Raw genomic sequence first — 27954 nt, 5'->3', positions numbered from 1 at the left:
ATGCGCATTCGTCACAGGAATCAGTCAATCGACTGTGTGCAACTCTAATCTAATGAATATTCATTGCAGTTATTCATCTGCGGTCGCCATCTTGAAAATTCGAAAGGTGAAGAACATCTGCCTGTCTGCTGAATGGAAAATTAGGAAAAGGTCTGCGAAACCGTCGCCGAATTTGCTTTGTAGTTACTTTTTGGTTAGCCTCCGAGAGGATATTTGGATGGATCCAAGAAGCACTTGGTATCAGCCCGAGCAACTTGGACCAGCAACAGAACTTTGGACGAGAATTTTCAACAGCGCTACCCAGAATTTTCGGGACCTTCAAATGGGCGACAGTAAAGCAGGCGACCGCAATGGACTGAACGAATATGAATCCAGAAACCGAACACTCCCCCCTCGGGACTCGCAGGATTTTATCCCGTTACACGGCGATTCTGGGACCGATTTGGCCACAAAACGATCAGCCATAAATGGTTATCAAAATGGCGAGAGAACTAGCAGCAATAATATTTTCAATAAGAGGAGAAAAGACAACCTTGCCAGTACTTACGACTGGAACAGTTCAGGAAAGCTTCGTGACGGTGGAACGCCGTGGTGGTCAAGGCGAAATGCAGGCAGCCATCATGGCTTGCCTTATCCGGACTTAACCAATCACAATGTGGAACTTGGGTACGGTTTGCTGGCCTGACGAGGCTCTTTCTTTTGGAGATTTATTCTATTTTTTTGAAACTAGGATCTTTAATTTAAACAAATTCTGTATGGGATGGTGGTCCCTTTTCAATTCTAAATCTAAGTTTTGTCTGGACAAAAAAAAGTAGGCCTAATCGTGCTTTTGTTTTTGTCTAATATAATTTGGATTTAGAATATTTTAAGTTGGATTATGCCATTTTAAAACTGGCGACGTTCCAGAGTTTTCACAAAATCACTTTAATTAATAGGAATGTACAATTATATTTATAGCCTTGTTGTAGCTGTCAAAGCAAGAAAAATGGACTTGCCTATAGGCAGATAGGCCTACACCAATCCGGGCGCGCAATTGATGAGCACCGCGCGCCATTTGCTGCGGTGTCTTCAGTGCTAGATTATGCACAAAGACACTGCAGTTGTTAATGTTTTTCAATAGAGGGCGCTACCAATTTTGTTCCATCGTATTGTTTTATTTTTTAGGCTTATTAATCATTATATTTTTTGGATAACTTTCCGTATGGCGCCACCACTTTTTCACTCATTTTTACAAAAAGGGATATATCAATCAGGTAAATTAGATACTATATTATTTTATTTCGAATGAAAAAGTGGTGGCGCCATACGGAAACTTTTCCTATTTTTTTTAAGCCTTTCTTTAAGTTAGAGATTCTGTCTTTATCTTTATTCTTAGTTACGTCACTAAAAATGAAGTTAAAAAATGAAGTTTTCACAACCAGGCCCGGAAAGATTATTACAAAGAGATAGGCCTATATGATGTGGGAATTTATAAACATTTTTAATAGAACTTTAACAAATTCAAAAGTTTTCATCTCAAAGGTCTTTACTTATAAAATTAAATACTGATAAACCTGTAAGTGTAAGCTATAAACTGAAATTTTGAACTTAAACAGAAGAACGGTTTTAAAACTTTGAAGTGGAATCTAGGTTCAGGTGTGACAGTATTTCAATTAAGTAGTTGCTTGCTTGCACAAGACTAAAGCTTGCGCATACAAAGCCAAATTGTGCACTGCACTTAAGACGGAATATGCTCGACTTCAGATAAATTTCAGCAATTAGGGTTGGTTACTGACAAATATGTGTCAGTAATGGACTGTTTTGCTGTAGAACATTTGCTGTAGAACACCTTTTAGACTTGCCCTTTTTGACTGAATGTCAAGACCCTTAAATTTTGTACAACTGTTTGTGGTCAAATTTAATAAGCTAATGGAAGATCTAGTTGAAACGATGAGTTTACCAATATGACCTAGCGAGCTCTAATTACTGCCTGAAAGTACAATATAGCGCTTCATTTTGAACATATAATGCTTCACTTGCAAGGTTGTTTACTAATTATCTTTGTATCCCATTCCATGAAAATCTGGCTTTCCTTTTTTACTTTCCATCCCCTCATGAAATGGAATAGTCCAGATTTTATCTTGTCATCATATTCTTCAGCAGTACACAAATGAAATGCATTTAAAAATATGTTTTATGTAACTCACACATATTATTCATAATGTAGATCATTATCATTTAAATTTTGTTCACAGAATCACAAAACTGTCACAAAATAGAGACAGGAACTTGTCAACCTAGACTCTTAAAATTCTTTTAAAAACCTTCTAAATAATAACAAGTATGTAATTACCTTGTTCTCCGTGACATATGCCTCGTTTAGATAAACTGGCTTGGAACGATTATTTTTGAAACAACGCTGTGAAGCATTTGAAGCATCCTAAAATAATCCATATTGGAGTCCTTTAGTGTTGAGGCAGTAAAAATTATTCCACCAATCTAAGAAATGACACGGTTCTGTACCTGTGTAGTATTTATAATGGTTCTTCGGGAAGTAAATTTAAACATCAAGACAAAAACACGAAAAGCTTATCCTAAATTATTTTTGTTTGTGTTTTCTTGTCTGCAGACTCAGTCGTGAGATTGAAGATTTCTACTACTTCATGTATCCACGCGCTGAGGAGCATTGGATGCGTAGAGAAGTCGTCCAAAGAATAGAGGGCATCGTCAAGAACATCTGGCCTGAAGCTCGGGTAAATCTTTCTTTGCTTTTGTTTTTATTCACACAAAAATGATTCTTAGAGTCAATGAATAAGCAGTCATTGGAATTGGTAAGTGTTTAAAGGATTACATTGGTAAGTGTTGTGATTGTTTTATGGGACAGGTTTCAAGGAGAGTTAATTTTGTTAAGGTCTTTAGTTTTCAAGATTTTTAAATTCCAGGTGGATAACACAAAAAGAAAAGGTTACACCTGGCATTGGAACAGCAGTTTGGTTAGAGTTTGGTTTAAAGGCAGTGGACGCTATTGGTAATTACTCAAAATAATTGTTGGCATAAAACCTTACTTGGTAACGATCATTGGTCGAGCTGTTGATAGTATAAATCATTGTGAGAAACGGCTCCTCTGAAGTGACGTAGTTTTCGAGAAAGAGGATTTAGATTTTGAGATCCCGAAATCAAGCATCTGAAAGCACTTAATAATCGCTGTACTAGGCTGTGTAAGCACAGAATTATGTGGTAAAAGCACCATGAAATTGACCCCTGATCTATGAAAGTGCATTGAATATTTGCTTATAATTATAAGAAAATGGGACATGTAAGGGTTCAAATGGATAAACACTTTATTTAAAACCAACCATACAATATTTTGTCAAGCTAAGGAAAAATGATAAGTAAAGAGACTGAATGAGGTCAGGCCTGATACTTCACGGAGGCAACGAAGAAATGCTCCAGTACAAGTTTGCAATTTCATCATAGGGTGCCCTATACCAAGAAGAAAATGCCTTGGTGCCCTTGCCCTTTCAAAAACGAAGCATACAGCCCTGTGAGGTGGTGCACAATATGTATGTTGACACTTCATGTTTTGTATTTTCATAATAAGCACCCAACCCTTTTTAACATAATGGCACTTGGCAAAACTGGATTTCACGAAAAGCACACAGGAATTGGGAAATCCCCAGCGATGAGAAATCCAGATGGTGTGACATCACAAGCCTTGTTTGGTTAAATGGGTCCAGTATGCAAATAATGTTTACTACAGGTACATGTAAACTCTGAGCTTTACAATAACAATGGCTGGGAAATATGTACACATTTATTATGTTTTGTTACATGCAGTGGAAACGATGGTTTTGATACGTCATACAAGAAAAATTTGAAATGATATTGACTGTTCAGACATTCTCCCCAACAAATTTGTCAGCTATTCAGAATTTTCGAACATAACGCATCGAAAGGGAGAGGTTATTTGAATTAAAACAACTACCTTCTAATAAACAATAAACACACAAAGACAAATTTCTGTAACTTCCATCAAATAGTGTTGTCACATTCTGTGAAAATAACCCCAAAATGTTGTTTTGTGAGGGATATTTTGCGTGTTTACATCAGGCTTATTTTGATATTGGCAATCGGCATACATGTAACCTACATGTACTGTACATGTACTGTACATGTACTGAAATTTGCAGGGTATTCAAGTGCTTCTCCCTCATGAGTATGAGTCTCTGTATTATCAGTGAGCTTTCAGATTGATTGAAATTGGTAATTTTGCCAAGTTAAATTTATAATATAGGCTAATCACTGGCAGTTTATTCCTAATCAACTTGTCAACAAATTGTTTGCCTTGGACTAGTACAAGTTTATTTTTAGTTTTATGAGAAAATAGAAGCTGTTGCAAACTGTTTACCAACCAAAAGGACATTTTGTATAAATGCAAAAAATTGTCTGGAGGTTTCAAACACTAGTAAATCTTTCTGGAAGGCCTTTTTATTTTTGTCTAATACATGTAGCCTGGGAATATTTGATTTGCAAAGCATCAACAAAGAATGTGTGTGGGCGGAACATTAAGGATTGGCCAGCTATTGATGGTAGACTCCATTTAGAAACCAATTCAGAACTGACTCCGGGGCAGTACAGTTAATTACGGTCCTATAAGCTAAAGTAGTAGTCTATTTTCTATACCATCCGCCCTGGTAATAGTTAAAAAGCAGGACAGTTCTTTTCAGAACTGAGAAGTCTCCTGAACCTCCGATTATCTACTCCGCGGCAGTAGAATAAAGCAAGACAGTTCTCTAAGAACAAACTCTACCTGGCAAGTAGATACACACATGGTGTTACCGCAAACCAAACATACATTGATACCTCACCATGCAATGCCTCAAATCCTATAGACTCCATTTCGCTTTGAAATTGTTGTTGAAGGGTTGGAGTTACATGGAGGTCATGACCCTGTGTTATAATAGTTCTGGCCTTGGTGCCCTCTTCAAGAATGCTCACAAATATAGTGTCATTTGCTAATGAGAATGCCCTTTGCTCAATTAGAAGTGGCCTTGTCCCTCTAGGAGTGGGAATTGCATGCCTCGGTAGTTTGTGAAAGTGACATTGAGTTGTTATAAGCAGAACTTTAAAGATTCGGAAGCAAGCGTGTTTTGTGACGATCTTGTCAGGATCTTGTACTTCTTGATAGTGCAAGTTTTGTGCCGATTTTGTGCTTTGTGATAATGCAAGTTTGGTGCCGATCTTGTGAAACACATTCAGGTATTCATTTTTTTCCATTTCAGTGATTGAAATTAACACTGGACCGCAGACCCAAGGTCAGTGACGTGTATTTAGCATTGGGTCAGTAAACTCTTGACTGGACAAGTCGAGTAGTTTTGTGTGATGGAATAATAATACCTCACCTCATCCTTTTATAACAAAAATTATGTTCAAATGTTGTGATCAGATCGGATATCATTCAATTCTGTTGAGTATTTATGAAAGTCGTACCCTTAAAAACAGTTCTATAGTGATACTGCATTCTGGACCCAATTTTATACTGCTGCTTAAGCACAAAAAAGTAGCTGAGCACAACAAAATTATGCTTACCAGAACAGGGTTACCAGCCAAAATACCATGTCACATGTACAATTTTTGAATGGTACCCTGCTCATTTCTGCTAAGCAAAAAACTATTAAGCAATATTTTCTGCTTAAGCAGCTCTATGAAATTGGGCCCTGGTCTTGTAAACAATTTTCTTGCAAATGTTTGAGCTACAAGCCATACATGTCTTGTAGATTTTGTCCCCAAAATTGGAGCCCTGCATTTGAAACCCAAGTACATGTACAACCTCCACTTGCATCAAATACATTCTTGAGTCCTGTCATGGCTGTGTACATATCGTATGTGGGTTTTATGATTAACATGGCCTCGGCTGACCTTCTCATGACCTTTGAGCTTCTTATATATAAATCTCTGATACAAAAGTCCCATAGACCTTAAGTTAAGATTATCTAGTGGAGTGCTTTTCGTTTCAGGCATGATAGTCTTCCTACTTTTATCTGATTTCCCTTTTCTTTTTTTTTCATCAGAAGAATCTGAAGGATTTTTCTTCTTCTTGAAATAATCTTAAAAGTCTATTACTGCATTTCTGTCTGTCTGTCTGTCTGTCTGTCTGTCTGTCTGTCTGTCTGTCTGTCTGTCTGTCTGTCTGTCTGTCTTAATGATCTTCCCATAGAGGGAACTCGGCAAACTCCCACAAGCTGGCAACACCCAATCCCTCTCATACAAACGTTGGTTTAATCGTCTATAATTATAAGTTGCACAAATCAAGAAATTGTGATTCAGTAACGAGACGACAATATTCATTCAAGTCATTGTTAAATCAGTGGTTAGCTTGGGGGGATTCGAACCCACAACCTTGTGATTGCAGTCCTGTAGTCTACTTTGTACCACTGAACCACAGTGCCCATTTACATGTACATGTAGGCCAACCAGTGTTTTCAATAAAAATGTTCCTACTCTATTCCAAGGGCCAAATATAATTCCTGTCATTTACATTGAGTTGTGAGTAGTGATAGATATTCCAAAGGAAATAAATGAAATATTAGCTTTCTGTTTTAAATGTCTCTTTACTTTGTTTTTTTTTACAGGTGGATATCTATGGCAGCTATCGGACAATGCTGTACCTTCCAACAAGGTGAGGACATTTTGTTCAAATTTGTTAATCAAAAACTGCATATTTGAAAATAAAAATATTAATAATAATAAATAATAATAAAGGAACATTTTTAAAGCACGTTATGCAAAGCCTCAAAGCGCTCTACACAAATATAAAAATCAGCTGCATACAAAATACAAAGAGAAAACACTCATACAATCTTACAAGCAGATTTATAAGCAAATTGCATACTAATAACAAATAGGAATTTAAAAAGAGTCGATAAAAAAAATAGTCGGTATATAATTACATTGCTCTCGAAGACATGAATATGTGTGCAAAGCTCAACTTTTGCAAGCCTCAGAAAGTTTAAACTTAGACAGTCCAACCAATCCCCAAGTTTGCAGTATTAAAAGCCCTTTTCTTACTGACGTAATGTCCATTTTAAGAACGCATGGATTTATGCATTAGAGTGAATCAAATCATTAAGTTGTAAAATTGATGAGGAGTGTTTAAGGAAGTACATGTAGCTTTATTGTGGTCAGATTTTCCATGGTTGGTAACTGGATTTAGACAGGTGACATGTACGTCATATTATGTGTACATGGATGGCGTTCAAAGTCAGAATTGCATGTTGATTCTGACCAAAAATCATTATCATTCTCAAGTTTTCTAAGTATTTTTTGTTTTGTTGTAAAAACAGCAACAAACTTTCTTTTAAGATATTTACTGTTAACAAAAGATCGTTAGATCATATAAAGAATAAAATAAAAATTCCGGTACAAGTTTGGCAGGTAATTGAGTTTCCATGTTTGCCCAAAATTGTGGAGGTGTAAAACCTGGTGTCAACAAACTTCCCAAGTTTCAAATCAGGGTGTCCAAAAGGCTGTCAGACATCCTAGTGGTGCAAACCATGGTGGTCTGTGTTGGTTAACAGTTGTCTAGTGTTTTCCAGATGGTATGATTATTTTGCTACCAGGATGTTAGTAGTCTTGGCCAAACAGAAGCTAGTGGGCATTTCCTGTTCACATAATGATTATGGGTTTACCTGGATCTCAAAAGGAAGTGTACACCTTTAATCCTAGATGTAACTGTATGATTTATTGACCCAATTCACCTGAAGTCATCATCAAAATAATCTTGGATGCGCCATATTGGTGGGCATAGTCACTGTGCGATATTCAGTGAAGAGCGCATTTTAGGCGACTCGACGTTTACACTTAAACCAAACGCCCACCAAAATGATGAGCGTGGCAGAGTCACCGCGTGTGACATGTGTTCAGGGTCAACACACTGTGTTTACCATATTTGAGAAGACTGAAGAGTATGCAGACATGGCGGGGAACTTAGCTTCATCCCCACCTTCTTAAAAGTTGTTGCTTTTCCAACTATTTGTAAAAGAAACTGCCCCAAGACGCTGGCCGCAGGCTCATTCTAATGTTTTTGAAAACTAAGGTTGAGACTGTAGCGCCTTTATTCAACCTAGTCAAGTTTCTAATTTGTAACTTTAACAGTACCTTAGCCACAATTCTATTCTCAGCTGATGTTATTATTAACGATGCAAAGAAACCAAATTGCACCTGAGTAAGTTTTTGGGTAATATGGGACCAGTCTTCAAGGAGCACAAAGGCCAAGATCGGGACCCTTTAACCCTGGGCGTTTAACAACAGTTGACATGTATAATACATGTTTCTCATTACATATCATTCGCCATATTAACTCTTGTTGCACTTGTTATAATTTAAACCAAAGTTATAGCCCCTCCCATGGCAATTCCATAATGCAACGCACATTGTACGCCTTGAAACACTTTTATGATGCACTGTGAACACAGAGCCTTCATGACACTGAGAAAACCCAGTGAAACATACATTTGTCGTGATCCACAAAGTATGCACGTCCACAAGATTAGCAGAAAGGTTGATGTTGTACTGAATTGGTTGGGACTGACAGAAGTTGTACAGCAACAAACTGTGCTCTTCATAGATACTGGTGACATTTTTTCTTAAAGTAGAGCCAATGAGACTAACGTCATTTTTGGTTTTTGTTTGACAGTGACATTGACCTTGTGGTGTTTGGAGACCTAGGGGATTGCCCCTACTTCAGGATCGGCAACGAGCTAGAGAAGAGCAACATAGCTGAGATGGGTTCCATCAAAGTATTGGATAAAGCATCGGTGAGTACAGCTTTGTGTACGGCTGATCTAGTTCTGGATATCTAAGTGCGCTAACCCTTGAAAAATGGGTCAGTCGTGACTGACTGGTTTCGCGGTTGCCAAATGAAATGTCAAGACTAGTTAAAGGGTGTTGTGCAACACAAGTCTAACCTCTTGGCTTGTTTTGTTGATTTTCTTTTTTTCTGGAGGGGTATTAAGTAAAGTCTGGTTTGTGTTATTGTCATTTGAGAACGTGCGGGGGTGGGGGGGGGGGTTACTATAATCCAATGTATTGTTTACCTTCCCATGGATTTTGCACCTGAATTTGTTTTGTGGTGTTCCTAAAAAAATGTTTTAAAGGTTTGATCTAGATAAGGATTATGACTTCCAAATGTTTAGGAAAACCCTTTCAGAATTTTCAGATCAACCCACTGTTTTTACGTTTTAAGAATGTCCCAACCTTTGAACACTTTCTCTAGTAATTACATTCTCTAAATAAATATGTATTAATAAGTGTTTCCAAAACCCTTTATGTATCTATATCAGAATCCCACAATAAATAGTAACTCATCACTCAAATCTGTTGAATCTTATAGAGTTGTTATCTTACTCATGCTGAGAAACAAAGTCACTCAAAAACTCACCGGACTTTTTTTCATGAGAAATTTGAGGTTAACTGTCTGTTCACTTCTATATCCCAAAGGTTCCGATTGTGAAGCTGACCGACGACCTGACTAAGGTAAAAGTGGACATCAGCTTCAACATGCGAACCGGTACCGCCTGCGCCAAACTGATTGAGGACTTCATCAAGCAGTTTCCACGTCTCCCATATCTAGTCTTCGTCTTGAAACAGTTCCTACTGCAGCGAGATCTGAATGAAGTATGGACGGGAGGTATCAGTTCATACAGCCTCATCTTAATGGCAGTCAGCTTCCTACAGGTGAGCCCTCTTGTGATGAAAATAAACCCAATACTTAAAATAATGGCACGAGGGCAAGGCCGTTTACATTTTGCAATGGGCACTTTATGGAAAATCATGGGCAAGTCTATGGGAAACTTTGAAGGGGCACCAAGGCCAAGAACAGGGGGCAACAGAGGCCGTGGCTTGTGTGGTCTCCGTGTAAGTAGAGGGCTGAACAGAGGTTTTTTAAAGAATAATAGTATGGTGATTGTAAATACTTGGTTTTGAGAAACATAACTTGTAAAATTTAGTTTTTCAGTAAAGAGTGCTTGATAGGATTTGTTTGTTTTGTTTTAGGGTTTTGTTTCATTTTTGTTTGTTTTTTGGAACGGATGATAACAGATTGGGCGATTGCGAATATTCAGACTCTGAGACCCGTTTAAGTGCACAAGTTTGATTGCTTTCGTTCGATTGCTTTCGTTCGATTGCTTTCGTTCGATTGCTTTCTGCGTTGAAGCAATGTGCAGAAAACCAAAGTGGTCCAAAAAAATTTCAATTGGAAGTGAAATTTCAAAAGTTACCAACACTGATTGCTGAGAAGCCTGTCTTGGAATGGACTTTTTAAAATGTTGAGTACGTTTTTTATTTCTCAGATGCACGTTCGACCAGAACCTACCAATCTTGGTGTCCAGCTCATTGAGTTCTTTGAGCTCTATGGAGTCAATTTCAACTACTTCAAGACTGGAATCAGCGTCACGGACGGTGGGCGTTACTTCTCCAAGGAAGACGCCAGAGAGAAGATGGCTCAAGGGTATCGTACATCGCTGCTGTGCATCGAGGATCCCTTAAACCCAGGTCAGTAAGGAGCAGGAGTTAGAGGTTTAGGAGAGGGGAGGAGGGAAAGGGATGGAAGATGGGTCAGTCGTGACTGACTGGTTTCGCGGTTGCCAAAGGAAATGTCAAGGCTGGTTTAAGGGTGTTGTGCACCCATAGTCCAACCTCTGTTCCACCAGGAAAACAAAATTTAAGTTTGAGAAATCTACAAGGAGATTTGTTTTCAAATTTTCAAAGTTTTAAGGCCTTGATGGGGCATAGCAATTTTCCTCCGTTAAGGGGCACTTTAATGAGGAAATTAAAAATTTATATTGGAACTTTGCAAAGGGCACCATGGCAAAAGCACAGGGCACTACGGCAATTGCTGTGGGTGCTGTGGGTTATTTGGAGAACTGTGTTAGTTTTGTTTTTCCAAATGTGTAACTGCAGATGTATCTATGCCCTTGTATGAAGCTGTTGGCCATGAGAGTTAATGCAGTTAATCGGCCGTTAATTCTGGATCAGTGTCCAAGTCCTTCCTGTTTCTCCTATGTCTCTTACCATGGGAATGCTCTTGGTAATCGATACTAATTACTTAAGCCACCTGTTCATTAGGCATAAGTGCATAGCAGATTAGACTGAAGCTAGGTCACGGAAAGGGCATGAATGAGACTATTAAAGGTACTGGACACGTTTAGTAACTGTCAAAGACCAGTATGCTCAATTGGTCATCAAAGTTGCAAGAAAATAATGAAAGAAAAAACACCCTTGTCGCACAAACTTGTGTGCAGGCCTGAAGTCTTATTGTAAAGCCTGGTTCATACTTTGCGCGTAAGCAAAATTTTTGTGTCACAATTGGGAAAACAGCACGTACACCAATTATTGCGTCAAAAAAATTTGCTTCACATTCGCTTTCGCATGAAGTATTCAGCCAGCTTAAAGGTTTATTTGATCATTTAAAGTTGTAATTGCTACATTAACTGTGCAAGCCTGCAATATGATATAATAAGATAATGCATCTTCACAGCACACACATAGTTCTGTGAACAATTTTACACAATCTGAGCAGTTGAATAATTTGTATATGATAGGTAAACTAACTGGAAATGTTCCCAAGAGTAGGGGGAATAAGTTATGTTTTTAGTTTTTACTGTAGAATTTCACTCAAGCAAAGATTGTTCTAAAAGATTATTTGTTCTCATGTAGGAATGGATATCTGCAAGAGTTCTTACGGGTTTATGGAAGTACGGAAGGCATTTGGCTACGCTTATAGCGTCCTGAAACAGGGTCTGCTGACGAGACTGGATCAAGAAAACTACATCGACAGGTCAGTAAGAGCTTCATGCTCAGAAAGAAATTCTCAGCTGCAACATTTATTTCATGAAAGATTGACTGATAGGTTGATGTCCTCTGGCTGTTAAGGGGGTTTAATTGCCATGTAGTGAAAGTCATGGATTCCTACCAATCTCACATCCAAGTGAGCAACCTTACCATTTTTGTAGAGAAATCACATCCAGGCCGTTCACAGTGTAATACATTCTGCTGTTTTGTATTTTCAAGCTTAAATACGGGAATAAAAGGGTAGCGACAAGTTATTAAACTGCCATATAAAACTGGCATGGTCGTAGGTTCTAAACGGCAGTTAAAATGCGTAATAAAGTATGAAACTAATCCGTTTTCCGATGCCCTTGAGCTCTGTACGTGTGTTGCATTTTTATGACTGAGGCAGTTTTCGGATATGCATTCGTAGTAGTAGTATGCATCTAAACGTAGCTTTAAAACAACCGGTTATAAACAGCTCCAGCTGGTCATTATCAACCGTTAAACACCCCAACATGACGCGCTCTCCACCAATAGGAATAGCGAAACTGTCGGGTATTTATGAATTCCTGATTCAACAGTTTCTAAATTTAATTCCAACTATTCTTAACCAGTATAAATGTCATTGTCCCTTGACGCAGTATTCTTGGTCGCATTGTACGAATCACCGATGAGGTGATTGAGTACCGGCAATGGATCCACGTCAACTGGGCTCACAAGGTCCCCCCACCGATGATCTACACCAGGAACTGTATGATGAGTATACCCCCACCCCAGAACATCATGCGGTTAGGGGGCAGCAACAACACCACCCAGCTTATCGGCAATACTGTGAACACTACTCTGGATAATAACATGGACAATATCGCAGAAGGACGGAACAGGGAAGCGTCTGAGGATACCAGTAACGCTAACACGGACGTTGCAGTCAATGTTCAGGGTACTGAGTCAGAGGTGAATTCTCTGGCATCGTTACCATCAACGCCTGATGCCTTGTCATGTGCCAGTGATACGGTAAGTGTCTAAGAGTACGATATACATGTAGTTTTTGGAGAAAGAAAGCAAGCGTCCAATGGTAAGGTGCATCTCTCAGGTGCACATCTTTGAGAGGACCAAACATGGTAGAGAGAAAAATCAAACGGTCCTAGCCATTTTCATTTTGCAAAGGGAGCTTCCATTGTAAAACTTGAAAGTCTATGGAACACTTTTGAAAGGGCACCGAGACCAGGGGCGACGGAGGCCATGCCCTACTTAGAATTCCAGGCCTGACCTCTTGAAGTAAGAAATCAAGACTTATTGAATATCTAAAAGTCAACCAAGGATGGCCAGAGAGTGTAACACCTTGTGTTTTGATCAAAATTTCTTTTCTGATAACGAACCCAACTGTGTTCTGTGGTGTAATATAACCTACAAGTTTTTCATGATTTGTGTTTCAGGATTCGGATTTGTCGTCACAAGCATCTGGCTCATCAAAGGACAGCGTTGATAACACTCCAGAGCGTCAGAAGCCCTCAAGCTCAACTCCTTCATCACCAACAGAAGACTTAACTCAAACACATGGCAGTTTAGATGCCAAGGTTCAGAAATCAGGCTCTGCAAACACTCCAAAAGACCTGGAAGTGAGAACAGTGAAGACTTTGCAAGCTGTGTCTGATTCTAAACCTCTTAAGGAAGACGTTCCGTCCAAGAGCACTGCTGCTAAAGAGAAGCCTAGTGTTAAGGAGGAGTTGGCAAAGCCATCCCAAAGTCCTCCCCAGCAAGCGGTTAGAACTGCCACTCATATGGTAACATCACGGACGTATCGTAATAGCAACCATCAACAGAGCAGTAAATTCCGTAGCAGTAGTGTCGGTGGCAGTGGTGCTTTGCACGGTAGCAGCGGTGGGATCAGTAATACAGGAAACGGCTCTGGCAGCAGTAGCGGCAACAACGGTCGAGGCGGCAGCAACAACAACAACATCAACAAGAAGATGAAGCGCAAGCACAAAAAGGACAACAATTCTAACCCTGTCCGTTGAACATTGCCAGGTCTGATACGACAAACTCCAGCTCCGCGAGGATTGAATGTTGAAAAAAGCCAGCAGTGATTCTTTAAAGTCTTCGTTAGCACCACCTCACAAAATCAGGCATTCCTGAAAGTGTTAATGTTAAGTGTAAAGATCACGTAATCCTGATTGGTAAGACTAACTTACTGGAAGTGAGTTCCGTAATCTTCACTTTTAAACCCTGCATTTGGGTAAAAAAAAATGAGAAAAAGAGAGGATTAAATGGCGTATGAGTTACCCTTGTATCATTTTAAAAGCTACTTCACCGCCTTAACCATTTCATTATGACGATTTTTCTTCTCTGTGTATAGACATCTCAACACCCGATCTGGAACAACTTAATTGACCGACGACAACTTGAACCATATCATACTGTATATTTTTGTAACTGGGTGCAATAAGCTGGGTGTACATTAACGTTGTCTGACTTTATTTATGCATCACTGTCTATGCAACACTTGAAGTACCTGTTGCGCTAGTAAAAAAAAAAAAAAACATTGTTGAAAAAAAAAATTAAAGAAAGAAAAAAAAAAACAGTGGATACAAAAAAAGTCAAAGAGGTGCTGCCATTTTGTAGATAGAAAAGAGAATGGCGAAGATAAATTGGACACAAGGTGTCCGGTAATGTTGTTTTGATGGTTTTCAATTTGAACAAGAGTATGTGGGCACAGGTTCAATCAGTGTAGATCAAGATAATATATTTTTTAAAAAGGTTGATTTTACTTTCCAATTATTTTTTTTTAAACTGTAAAAACAGTGAACGTGACGCATATGGTTGGTACTTGTCCGATGCTGCTTCGCCCGGCAAATTTTACATTGAAGTTTTTTCCTTTTTGTTGTTTTGTGAGCTGTAACATTGGCATGTAGTGATCTATGTTTGGTCTTATTTTTTTATATTATTTAAATTTTGATGAGAGGTAATTGTAGCTTGGTTTTAATTTGATAAGTTAAGCCAGACAGTCCATATGCATCTTTCTTCTAAGGATAAGCAGGAAAATAAGTTAACATGAACTGACTTGATGTAGTTGATTCCCTTACTAATGGCCAGACTTTCAGCCACACTTTCAATAGAGTTAGCTTCCTGCACAAGCAGGAGTGAGTTCCCTTGTTGGGATTATTATAAGTAGGATTTGAAACTTTGCATGGTGGAAATACGATATGGAAAGGTTTGCGGTAACACCATGTAATGACTATCTCCAATGAGTTTGGGTGGTTCTGAAAAGAACCATTGGTTTCAACTCGACATTTCGATCGGTATGCTCTGATCGTCTTCTGGAGAAAGCTGGACTGTGATGCTGCATGCTATAGTTTTTGTAGCATTTTGCTATGCTATACAAGAGAAATAGTTCACCCGAAGACACACTGGGCTCTTCATGAAGTAAAATCCTGTGATGTGGATTTTTTGGTGTTAAAAGAAGAATTTTAGATACGGAGAAGTTCAAGGGATATTTTAAATCGTTGGCAGATGGAGATTAATGTCCGCTGGCTAAAACAATGAAGATTATGTGCTGGTGTTTAAATACAGTGTAGAGAGTTTGGTTTAGAAAGATATTTGGATTTCTGGATCTGTATCTCCAGCTACATTGTCTTTGATATTATATACATATCGCCATGGGAACGTGACACGCCTATTATCTGGGTGTTAACACACATCTTGGTTTATTCCAAGCAGGAATACCAAGTAGACTTACAAACTTTTAAATTGACTCAAAGTAATTATAACATTTAGCATATAATGTTCACCAGTTATCGTTTGAACCGGCGCTCATAGCAAAAAATGAATAATTCCACTAAAGAAGTCTTTTTATATTTTTGTTGTTGCCATTACTGAATAATACTTTGTGCTTTGCGTCAAGTTATACTAAAAACTCAGGTATGAACAAAAATTAGTTAGGCAGCATAATAACATTGCTAAAACATGCACATTTAAATAGAAAGTAGTTGCAGTTAACCAAGCCGCAGTCTTAGGAACAGATTCTCACATGTAATTGAATACAGGCATGATGTTCTTCCTACTTTAGTCCGATTTCTAAATTTTGCTTCGCTCTTGGAAAATCAGACAAAAATGTGATTAAATAGCCTGCTAAGTGTATTAAAGCCTAAACCATGTAGGTTAGTTCTTGGACTCGATCAATTGTTCCAAATTTTGTCCAAGAACCAAAATTTGTCTGTGGATATAAATTTCATTAGTAGTTTTTCGGAAACAGGTTGCAAAACTTATTTCAAATAAAGTTAGTAAATCAAATATACTGTTAACAAAACACAACCTGCTTGAAACAATAACATTGCGAACAGATGTTACAAAGGGGTGGGGCTTTTTAAGCTTTTAAACTCACATTTTTTCTTGATAATTTTTTGTAATGAAGCTTTGAAATTTTTCAGGAACAAGATGCTTTGTCTTCTCAAAAGTTTTGCTTGCAATAAGATTTCCAGCAATAGAAACAGCATAGGGTGAAATACATCATTGATTTGGGGAATGTATACTCACTACAATGCTGTAGTCTTCAGTCACTGCCATGGAAGATTTAAACAAACGGCAATGGGTTTTTGTTGAAGCCATGGCTAAGGCTTCAATTGCGGCTATGGCTATGTCTGGCTGTGAGGTCTTGTACTTACAGGAAAAGTTTCAAACCTACTGACGGAGCCCAAGCAGGAGGTTAAGCCCAAGCCGTGGTTTTGAAAAGGACCTCAACATTTGGCAAGGGTCGTTAAGCACAGAAAATTCTCGCTAAGCAGATATATGGTTACCAGCCAAGTTATCATACCTTATCTGTGACCTGCTACTCGCTCAGCTTTGCTGGGTAGTCAATATTTTCTGCTAAATCTCTTTTGAAAATGGGTCCAGATTGATAACAATGTTGTAGCTTGCCCATCATTCACAGACCAACCATAGCTAAGTAAGCTAAATGCTTCCAGTGAATAAATTGCATTTAAACCAAAAAAAAAGTAACAATTTAAAAATATTCAAACGTACCAATGTCATTTTTGTTATTGTATGTGTCGTTGTAAATTTCAAAGTCAGTGTACATAGTGAAGTTCTCAACATTTTTAAGTTTATCAAGTAAAAAAAGAGTTTTGTTTTTTCCTCAAACGATATTTTATTATACCTGTACATGCACTCCTGTGTCGTTTTTTGTTTCTCCCAACAATTTTATTAAAATAAATTTGCGGACATTTCATCTTATGATGCTTAATAACTATTTCACTTTCTAATTCCATCATGGATTGGCTATTTATTGTATCAAGCTCTCCATCAAAGATTGTTGTTGTTTGTGTTTATCGTAAACAATTGTCAGAAAAACAAATGTGCCTTTTTTATAACAGTGAAAGCATATGTACTTTTCATTTCAAATTCATTTGGGAGAATCTTGTAAGCCATGTCAGGTTTGTTTAGTATTCAGATTACAGAGGAAAAAACAACATTTAAATGGCGAAAAATGTTGGATAGTTTGCAAATGGAAGTTGACTGTGTTTTGAGAATGTGTGTGTGTATATTAATAAACAATTCAAATACATTTTGTTGAGTTAAATCCAAACAGAAATCCCTACCTTTTTGCTCATAATTTCCAGTATTTTTTTACCACATGAGGGCGTATGTGAACCAAATTTTCATGATGTGAAACAATTATAACTAATTTATTGGTGATTGTTGTTATTATTTGTTCGGCCAATGATACAGGTAAACAACGTAATGGCTGTCAAAATAGGATAAATACTTCCGCAGTGATGCAAAGAAATTTGCTGTTGAAAACACCCTTGTGTTTTCAAACATACACTACAAATATATCTCAACAAACACTTTCAACCAAAGAGACATCTTAGTGAAAACACCTGTAGACATTTAAGATTTTTTCGTATTGTAAAGAAAGTGTGTATAAAAAGTGTATATTTTTTGCTTTAGTTTTGTTAACAAACTTTCTGAGGACATTTTATTTTAAAACGTCTAAATGGAGTGAATTTGACATCTCAACAACGAACGATGCAGGGGAGGCAGAGTTAAAACAATGAACATCTACTACGATGTAGTATACATATATTTAGCCGCATTTAAAAGTATAAAAAATTGCTTTCAAAGTAAGTTGTAAAAAGAGAAATGTACAGGTTTTTTGTTTAAGAGATGTTTGGACCCACAGTAAGCTTAGCTGTGAAACGCATTCTTGGTTATAAATATTTGTGATTAAGATCTGCTCCTTGGGTATCACAGCCCTACAAATTGTACAATTTGTCATTTTCCAACTCAAAGACTAGATGTCTGATATTAGTATGGAAGGAACTCAACTCACTAACACATGCTGATGTTTAAGGCGAAACTAGCATTCTTATAACTCTTTGTTAAAGTTTAACTCTGATAGGCTGTGTTCAAAACGGTGACTTCTGCTACAGCTACGGCTAGATCGTGCGTGTAGCCGTAGCTTTAGCCGAAGTCGCTGTTTCGGACACAGCCTAAAGGCAGTTTGTTCTCTAGCCGTTTTACCACCAAAGCCTTATCATGTAGGAGCAGGTCTTGTTTCACAGCAAAACACCAAAACAAATTCTGTTTGACGTCCATCTGCTGAATCTCTGAGGGATGAGCAGCCTTACTTGTAAAATAGTTTGTAAAATATTACTATTTCTGATTAAAATTACTAGTCAAATCAGCTTGGACATTTACACGAATGTTCATTGATGAAACTAGAACAGACTCCTTGATGAAAAAAAAACGATCTTTGTAGTTTGACTAAACTCTGATAAATTAACAAAACATCAGAGTCTTAGTTTTATTTCCCAAAGGTAGCTCCTAAAAAGTGGCATTCGGAAGAAGCAATTCATCTGGAGGATTGTTGATCGCATTTGGTTGTCATTGTAGACTTTTAATTTTTTAAACCATGATGTAAGATTTTGTTGATGTTGTAAATTTCTCGGGAATATGTTTCTCATTGGATATAACTATTATTTGTTTTTGTTTCTCGCCCAAGATGGACTTTTAATGAATTTTAGGAAATCTGTTGTGTTTTGTGGTGTACATGTGCCATGTACACACACACTTTGTATGCTTGTGTGACTATGCAGATGAGAGAGTGTTGACAATCTGTCCTATAAATATTTCAGTTTGACTAACGAGAAATGGAGAGAGAGGGAGTGAAAAAAAAATTACAAAAATAGCAAAAAAAACAAGATGTACCATTTTCATGTATGAATATTTATATATTCTTGTATTACAGTATGTATACATATTCAAGTTATTGCAGGTAAACAAATTGTTTAATCAACTTATTTAGAAAAAGACACCACCATCGTTTAAAAACTGTCTTAGACTTCCTTAAATAGCCACCAGGCAGTTCCAAGGTGAACTTTTAATTTTTGTCATTTACACAAATGAACAGTTGTTGAAATTAATGATTGTTATACACATGACGTCATTGCAGTTGGGCGCCTTTATGTAGAGATCAAAGGTGATAGGTAATTGGCCCACCTTGTGCGCATGTAGCACGTACTTGGCTTTGCATATACATCATTTCATCATTGTTTTACTTAACTTGTAATATGGTAGCAGGATGGCGTCAATGCGTATGGTTGGTTAAATTGAACAAGCTTTTGAAACTTTATGGTATGCTCCATCTGTTATCATATGGATTGGACAAATGGTGTAAGTTACGTACTGTGTACAGCCCAGGAGCTATTATATTTCAGCTTGTTGATCCTGTTGCTTTGGACAGGTTTGGCATTGTACTGTTTTGAAACGCCTTGAGGGGCTAGGCACCCTTGTACTGTATATTTAACACTAGGTATAACATTGGCGCATAGACTTCTACAAAAACAGGATTGCTTGACTATTGTTACAAAGAATTTTTAGGAAAATGGTTGAAGCTCGCTCAATTCCCTTGTATGTAATTCTGTTTTTATGAAGCGGAACAAAGTTGTATCAGGGATGGGTTGTGGGTACGATAGAGTTGTGATAAATTGGGGTCTGTGAGAATAGTTTCTAAAAAAGGTATTTAAAACTATTTCGCTTGTTGATTTATGACATTTCAAGAAATGAAGGTATTTAATGCAGGGTACGGGGTGGAATAAGAGTTAGTAGCGACTAACGCCTTTTTGCTGTTCAGTTTTCCCGATTGTTGTACATACAGTACCATATCTCTTGTGTACATTATATACATAGTAACGAGTAATTATTATAAATATTATGTGAATAGTGTTATTTTTTCCTGATGGACTATTTTGAAATGCTTTCCAATTTTATAGTGAAGAGATGGGACGTGTTTAGTTTTTTCAAAAGAGGAGCGTTTAATTACAACCCTTGTAAATCATGAGCCTGGATAGCCATATACTACATAATTTTATAGGCCTCAATCTAGTGCTATGTATTAACGATATCTGTTAACGTTTATTCTAAAGCAAGACTGGTTAGGTTTTGGGAAATAGTGTGGATTGTTAAAGTACTTGGATAGTATGCATTGGTAAGGAGGGTGTTTTAAGCTGGATACAATCTTTGAGCTTTAATCCACGTAACAAAAATTGTAATAGATTTGGTTGTTCTGAATGGAAGGGACACATGACTGAAGCCCGGTTCATACTTCCTGCGAATGCGAAGTGAATTTTGTCGACGCGATAATTCATTGTTCGCTGCATGAAAATTTGTTTCGCATGAAGCATGCGCAGGAAGTATGAACCCAGCTTAAGGCCCAGTCTGAATTGGCAGCTGTGGCTACACCTAATGCTACAACTAGATTACTGTGTCATCATGCATTGATACATAGGATGTCCTTATTAAGCAACACTCTTAGCAACAGTCGTAGCCGTAGCCAGCAGTTTAAGCAGGTATGACAAAATGAGTAATCGCTCTACAGATCTCAACACCAGTTGAGTTGGCAGATAAAAATCTCTCCATCAATTTGTGGGTTGTTTTTTTGTAAAATTGCCGCTCTTCATAATTATCTCTAGTCCTTGTGTTCTACAACACCCAGTTCGCTGTTTAACGTTTCTAACAAGAGACATCATTAATGAACAAAGGGAACCAGTTGTGGTTAAGATAGAGTACAGTTTGCATTTTGGCTGGTAATCAGTAAAACCTTTCCCGATACTTGGCAAATTTTTGTCAATGGCGACTTTCTGTCTTTGGCAACTTTCTGTCTTTGGCAATCCTGTGAAATGGAACCATTGTGTTGAAGTCATATAACTCATTTTGTATACGTTTTTATGAAATACTTTGTAGTCCAGACAATGATATTCAAGGATGATGCCTGTAAACTCATAATCAAGTCAATTTTTGTACGAATCCTTAACTAGAACTCTCAAACTAGTGTTATCCAATCCATTTAAAGTATACTTCAACAGATATCAGACTTCTTAATTCAATGTTGGATACTTTGTGACTTTTTAAAACACATTTTATTTTGTTTTGCAATGTACAAATTTAAGTGAAAAAAAAAGGTGGAGAAAAAAAAAATTTAAAACACACAAAAATATATATTTTATTGCATGTAAAAACCCCTCTGTCATAAGTTACATTTATGTTGCAAATTATTTTAAGTGTTTGTAAACTAGAAACTTATAACAAACAAACAAAAAACATTAAAAATCGACCCAAAATTGTTTCATTAAATGTGAAATTACTTGGAAAGTACTGTATACAACCCATTATAGATTTTTGCCAAAATTTTGAAATAAAGGATACCATTTGATTCCCCAAGTGTGAGTGAGTATTATTTTATTTTGTGTTGCCATCATCTTGGTTCCCTGCAGGCTTGTCAATTAGTAGACACTGATTTCCATTATACACCAAAGGGACCAGACTAATTTGCACTTCAGCTTGAGTTTGAACCATAGAGTTATATATAAGAACTAGAGGGCGCACTGGCCTATACATGCGCCCGGGCATGCACGCAGGCGGCCATTTTCTAAGTTGACAAAACTGGCATCCCACAGCGTGTGTTTGTGCGGCCATTTTGTAAGTTGAACAAAACGGCATCGCGTAGCGTTTAATAAACACAAACTCCAACGTGTGATTCATATTCAATGCGCGTACAGAATGGCACACGCGTGTCTCCTTGCGGTTCCGTGGCGTTTGTGCACGAAGCATCACCCGTGCGCCCTCTAGTTCTTATATATAACTCTATGGTTTGAACACATTGAATTGAATGAGAGTTACTCAAGATGGTAATGCACCGATAAAGCTATGGTACTTTGTGAGTCAGAGTCATCAAATAAAATTAGAAAATAGGACCTATGGTATAACGCAAAAAATAGTTAATGGCCTGTCGTTCAACCCTAGCAGAGTCTGTCTCTAAGCCTTTGAGAAAGAATCGGCTTGGGTCGAAACGTCTGCCAATTAACTTTTTGCACAAAAACATTAGCTGTTGTTGGTGATCAGCTGTTATAACTTGCAAACTAAATCTGTGCGTGAATTACACATAATACTTGCATCGTTAAGAAAGCTAAACATGACTTAAAAAATATTAGCCTTGATATTATAATCTTAAATTCAACCTTACTTGACACAGTGGCCATGCAATAAATTTCAGTATTCTGTTACTTTTAATACGAATACAAACATTGTCATTTTTATATATGCATTCTTTAAATAATTTTTGGTCCAGCAGCATACATTTATTCTAGACTATGCCCAGAGAAAAAGCAAGGAGTTTAATTAGCTCACTGAAGTTGGACTTGAATCTCCCTGCCATGAATAAAATTACCCGCATTTTAAAAAATTTCGAAACAGTTTCTGTGCCAAAGCTGTACTCTGAGAACGATGGTCAAAGCCCTAAAAATGCCCTGGTAAGTGGCGTAAGTGGAGGAAACAAAAATAACAAGTTTTTAGCTTTGGTGCTGGAGACAAATGCTAAATACCAAATGGCAAGACCATACAACTAGCGTCGGTGTTTTTAAGAAAACTTGAGTATTTTGGGCATATTACAAGGAGAGATGGGGGAAATCTTGAGAAGCAGTGTATAGAAGGATTTATAGACATCTGAAAGCACACAAACAAAATGCAGCATAATGAATATTGTAAATGTTTGTTGGTGTTAGGTACAAGTTGATGAATTTTGGCTATCAACTAAGGTAGATCACAACAAGTGTATGTTTCATGGTATATTAAACCACGACCATAAATAACATGCTGCATCATCGTATATAGACCTCATGCACATGATGTCATTTTAGTAGGGCGCCCTCTAGGAGGTTGTTCATTGGCCAATCCTGTGCACCGCGCGTACATATCTGTGCGTTTCGTCTGTTTTGATTGTTTCGTAACCGTTTTACCTCTAAGATGGTGGCTGGATGACGTCAATGCATATGGTCTATTGAACCTTTCAAACTTCAACTTTTTCATACGAGTGGTATGCTTTGGCATTATTCCTTCGTAGAAATGCACCAAGTTGTTTTCCTGGTCCGACCTCAAGAGTTTTAGGGAAATGGTCTCCCTTATTACGCTGGTAAACCTCGTGCATCGTCTGCTCCCAGTGAACTGGTTCTAGAATATGCCGTTTCAGAAGGGAGCGGATATGCTTTGAGTGGCGGTACTTCTTGCCATTGACATTGGAGTGGACAGAGATGACCGGGGTTTCGAAGGCGACCTTTTCAATGGCAGAGGAGAAGATTTCCTGAGCTGGTGCCATGAGTGGAGAATGAAATGCACCGCTGACTGCGACACGCTTAGCAGACCGAAGGGAATAGTGATGAGACATCTCTTGGATGTAGTTCAGTGCCTGGAGAGGTTAATAATTATAATAGTAATATAATAATACACAACATTTATATACCGCTTCATACAAAGTTGAAGCAAAAATTTAAGTGTCCTGCTTAAGAAAAAGTTAATCTATAATAATAAAAAACAGATTTCATACAAGCGCTTTATCTACAAGTGTCTCAAAGCACTTTATTACTATATGTTTGAATGATGAAAACCATTTATGTCGCATTTTGGGTTTACCAGGTGCTGTGGTGCATTCAGCAACCACCCCCAGAAAAAGCAGGACAAACTCCTTTTCTTAGAAATAAGTGTAACTTGGTTCTTTTTACGTGCAACACACAGGACCTACGGATTAACACCTCCTTTGAATGACCCAGCAATAACGGTCAAGTGTCTTGCCGTAGGACACTGTAATATATCAACAATAGAGGGCGCTATTCACATAACCCTTACTATACCCTTGTAAACCTAGTCATGAATTACTCTGATGAATAAACGTGTATCTGGAAGTTACACTCTGTGAAGTTATCCACTCATTTCAGACACAAGTATCAAAGCAGGACTGAAACCAACACTCTGTTGATCAGACACTTTATAAATAATCACATGCTGAACAGTTCTGATGGGAGTCAAAATGGTTCTAAGCGACTCCTACACTTACCTCTTCATTCCCTGCCACAACCTTAGCCTCTGGGTATACATGGCTTGCTATCATACACATAGCATTAGTCTGGCCATTGATTAAACAGGAATCGGCCGCTTCTCGACACATCATCTTAAATCTAGTCGACGCACGACCAATCACGTGCAGCATACCACTAGGAACCACATCTGATGCTCGCTGCATCGCCTCAGCACGAATTTTGATCAATTGAATAGCTGTGAAGAAAAAAATAAATTAGTTCATCTTTAAATCCTACTTTCACAATATTATTTTAAAATAAATTAATACCTAGGCCTGAACATCTGAAGTCACACTTCTAGGCTCGCGAATAACACCAAATACCAGCCTGACTGGATGTTACCTTTGACCTCCCACTTGTTTCACAAGGAGATTCGCAGTCAAATCACACTTACATGTACACATATCACATAGTGAATAGAACACCACTGCACGTTGATATACACAACATTATGCACTCGCAGCATGCAGGCGATAGAAAGTGCAAGCTGACAAACTACATCACCTTGGACCAATCACAACACAGATATGGAAAGCTTACGCCACTGCACGTTCATCCAATGAAATCATTGTATCCAATGAAATCTTTGGATCAAATGAAATAATTGTATCCAATGAAATAATTGTATCCAATGACATCATTGTATCCAATGAAATTATTGGGTCTGTACGACCAGTGCCTGTCTTTAAGACAGGGGACCAGTCTAGAGTCTTCTTACTGTCATTATCATTGGGATTTATAAGACAGGAGACCAGTCCAATGTCTTCTTACCATCTTCAAAGTCGAGGGCGCCAGAGAAGACTAAAGCGGAGAATTCCCCAACACTGAAGCCAGCTGCCGACACACAATTCTCCACCAGCTAAAAAGATGACCAAAATAAAAACCAACAACAGTATTAATCTTTCTTCAAAAGTTGATCTGAAAATGATGGCCATGACACCCTATCATGACAACACAGCCCCGCCCCTACAAAGACACTGGACACTATTGGTAATTGTCAAAGACCAGTATTCTTACATGGTGTATCCCAACATATGCACAAAATAACAAACCTGTGAAAATTCAATTGGTCGTCGAAGTTGAGAGAGAATAATGGAAGAAAAAACACCCTTGTAGCACAAGTTGCGGCTTTCAGATGCTTGATTTCGAGACCTCAAAATCTAATTCTCTAAATCAAATTCAAATATTTTAGTGAGATATCACTCTTTTCTCAAAAACTACTTTACTTCAGTCCTTGCTCCATGTTCAGAGGGAGCCATTTCTCACAATTTTGTAAACTATCAACAGCTCTCCATTGCTTGTTACCAAGTAAGTTTTTATGCTAACAATTATTTTGAGTAGTTACCAATAGTGTCCAGTGTCTTTAAATGAAGATAACAATTGTTTTAAAAGTACCTTGGGCTGTTCTTCTTTTAGTTTTTCCACAGCGGCGAGAGAACACACGACAACGGCTGGCTGGGAATGTATTGTTCGATTCAATTCCTCTTGTGTTCCGTTCAGACACAAGTCCAGCAGATCGTACCCAAGGATGTCTGATGCGATGCTAAACATGTCCTTTACGTTTGGATACTTTAGAAGATCACGACCCATACCTACAAACTGACTCCCTGCATTGTAAGGAAGAATCAGGACAGAAATTATAATAATATAAATAAAGCACACATATCCCAGACACAAGAACTCGGCAAACTCCCACAAAGGAATATAAGCGCCAAGCTAGCAACAGCCAATCTCTCTCTTACAAACATTGGTAATGATTATGAATTACACAAATCAAGAAATTGTGATTCAGTAACTAGAGAACAATATTTATTCTAGTCGTTGTGAAATCAGCAATTAGCTGGGGGATTCGAAATCAATAGGGATTGCTTTAATACAGGAACAACAGAAAGTACAATGGTGTCCTCGAATGTAATTGTCAAACACGACTGGGTGTGTCGATGGAGTGTTAGTGGAGCACAACTTAAGCAAAAAATGTTGCACGAGTGGACTAAATACATTTGCATAAGTTTCGTAACAATTGGCAGCCTCTACCCTCATAGGTAACTCAAGGACTCAAGTGTCATGATGGGGATTCGAACCCATACTCCCATCACTTAACCACCAGAACCTGAGTCCAGTACACCATACTACTCAGCCATGACATGCTAAGGATACAACCTGATTAAGATTATTGTTCACCTTGACCAGGGAAAAGAAAAGTCGACATCTCTCGAGGATCTTGTTTTGATTTGCGACCACTAGACGTCTTGTGGTTCTCTGTTACTAAATTGGTGCGTTGTGGAACATCAGAAAAGTCAAATGGATCCCTTCTTTTGTTCTGTAGACTGGCTTCATCCAGTAATATCTTGACGCTCTGGAATCGCTCCTTGGCTGGTTGTGGACTGGAATGCTGATCAGGACTGTTGCTCTCTGAATGAGAATCAATTATTTTTAAGATATCATAAAAATTCATTGAACAATAATAACTTAATAACCCTTTTGTGCCTTTGTTATTTTTATTGTCTGGATCGCCTTTAGATAGTGATTATTTTCGCTTTTTGGTATCTGCAGGCTTGTTCTCTGTGTAGTCTTATTTTTATTGCCTATTCTTTGTATGAACTGTTTGCCTGGAAATAAATAAATAATAAATAAATTAAACAAATTGTGAGAATTAAAACATACATTTCAAAGTTACATTTGATAAGTGTCAACAAAATCTGCCAAAACATTTCACTATGTCATCAATTTTTGATTCAATCAGGAATTCCTTTGAATCAGGGATCTCAAAAGGAGTCCATCGCCTTTAACCTTTGACCTCAACTTTCTTAGATGTTAAGGTTGTGTCCAAAACGGCGACTTCGGCTACAGCAACGGCTAGATCGGGCTCATCTGAGTCATCTGCCTATTTTTCAACACTGGCAGGCGCTGATCTAGCCGTAGCTGTAGCCATAGTCGTTGTTTCGGACACGGCCTTTTCCTCTCTCACCATCCTCATCATTACTCCCAGATGATAGCTGTCTTGTTTGGAGGTAGACCCTCTTTCCCATCAATTCCGTCCTGTCAAGATGCAATCCATTCTTAGGGGAAAGGTCTGTTAATGAGGTTTGAAAACTCTGTGTTGTTGTCGTGATGGATCTGTGGATGATTGGAGCAGTCCTTTGGCTGAGTCTTGTGAGTAAGACGCCAAGTCTCGTCCGCCGTGACAGATCCATCGTAGTCTTAAAGATAACCTTGGCCATGATGTCTCTCCAACGATTATCCGCATTCAAGTCATTATGTCTGGCCTGAGATGCTGCTGAAGTGTCGTCACATGATCCATGTGTAAATCTGAGAAAAATTTCAACATTTGAGTAGAAACATCAAAAATTTCTTCTTTTTTGTATGGGGGGCGGGGGTCAACTTTAAAACAGTCAGACTACAGAAACACTGCCAGTGGTGTGCACTATTCATTAACAATAACAATACAATAACATACAGAAATTTCAATTAAATCATAGAACTGAACTTGGCAAAGTGAAACTAAGTTTATGATTCTTGTATAAAATGTCCCCATCAGTGAAAATTATAGGTCTAAGAATTATTTAAACCACTTTCATTGTTTTTAATTAATTACTTGAAAACAAATAAATACTCACGCGCGAAACTCATGTCATGTTGTGATTTCTGCCCCCAAAAATACACATGTTTGATCAACAGCGCCACCAATCGCTCTGGCATGGTTTATGGATATCAGAGATTGTGTGTGTGTGTAGTTGGAACA

The 27954-nt window shown here is 37.9% G+C and overlaps 2 protein-coding genes across 2 annotated transcripts; one reads left to right on the top strand and one right to left on the bottom strand.

Annotated features, from left to right (window-relative positions):
- The first annotated feature begins 68 nt into the window (after window positions 1–68).
- Window positions 69–20864, top strand: LOC139935053 (uncharacterized). The gene is made up of 9 exons (XM_071929503.1): window positions 69–666; window positions 2609–2732; window positions 6612–6658; window positions 8675–8795; window positions 9478–9714; window positions 10329–10530; window positions 11695–11815; window positions 12450–12822; window positions 13245–20864. Exons 1-9 carry the CDS (start codon window positions 218–220, stop codon window positions 13824–13826), a joined length of 2256 nt encoding a protein of 751 aa, XP_071785604.1. The 5' UTR covers window positions 69–217; the 3' UTR covers window positions 13827–20864.
- Window positions 14357–27954, bottom strand: LOC139935054 (malonyl-CoA-acyl carrier protein transacylase, mitochondrial-like). Its single transcript, XM_071929504.1, has 7 exons — window positions 27830–27954; window positions 27181–27521; window positions 26394–26624; window positions 25608–25819; window positions 24984–25071; window positions 24191–24408; window positions 14357–23545 (listed from the first exon to the last, which is right to left on the bottom strand). The coding sequence occupies exons 2-7, from the start codon at window positions 27431–27433 to the stop codon at window positions 23150–23152; spliced, it is 1398 nt and encodes a 465-aa protein (XP_071785605.1). The 5' UTR covers window positions 27434–27521; window positions 27830–27954; the 3' UTR covers window positions 14357–23149.

Source organism: Asterias amurensis, chromosome 3, assembly GCF_032118995.1.
Source record: "Asterias amurensis chromosome 3, ASM3211899v1".
In the NCBI taxonomy this organism is placed as follows: Eukaryota; Metazoa; Echinodermata; class Asteroidea; order Forcipulatida; family Asteriidae; genus Asterias; species Asterias amurensis.
This window is presented reverse-complemented; position numbering and strand designations above follow the sequence as displayed.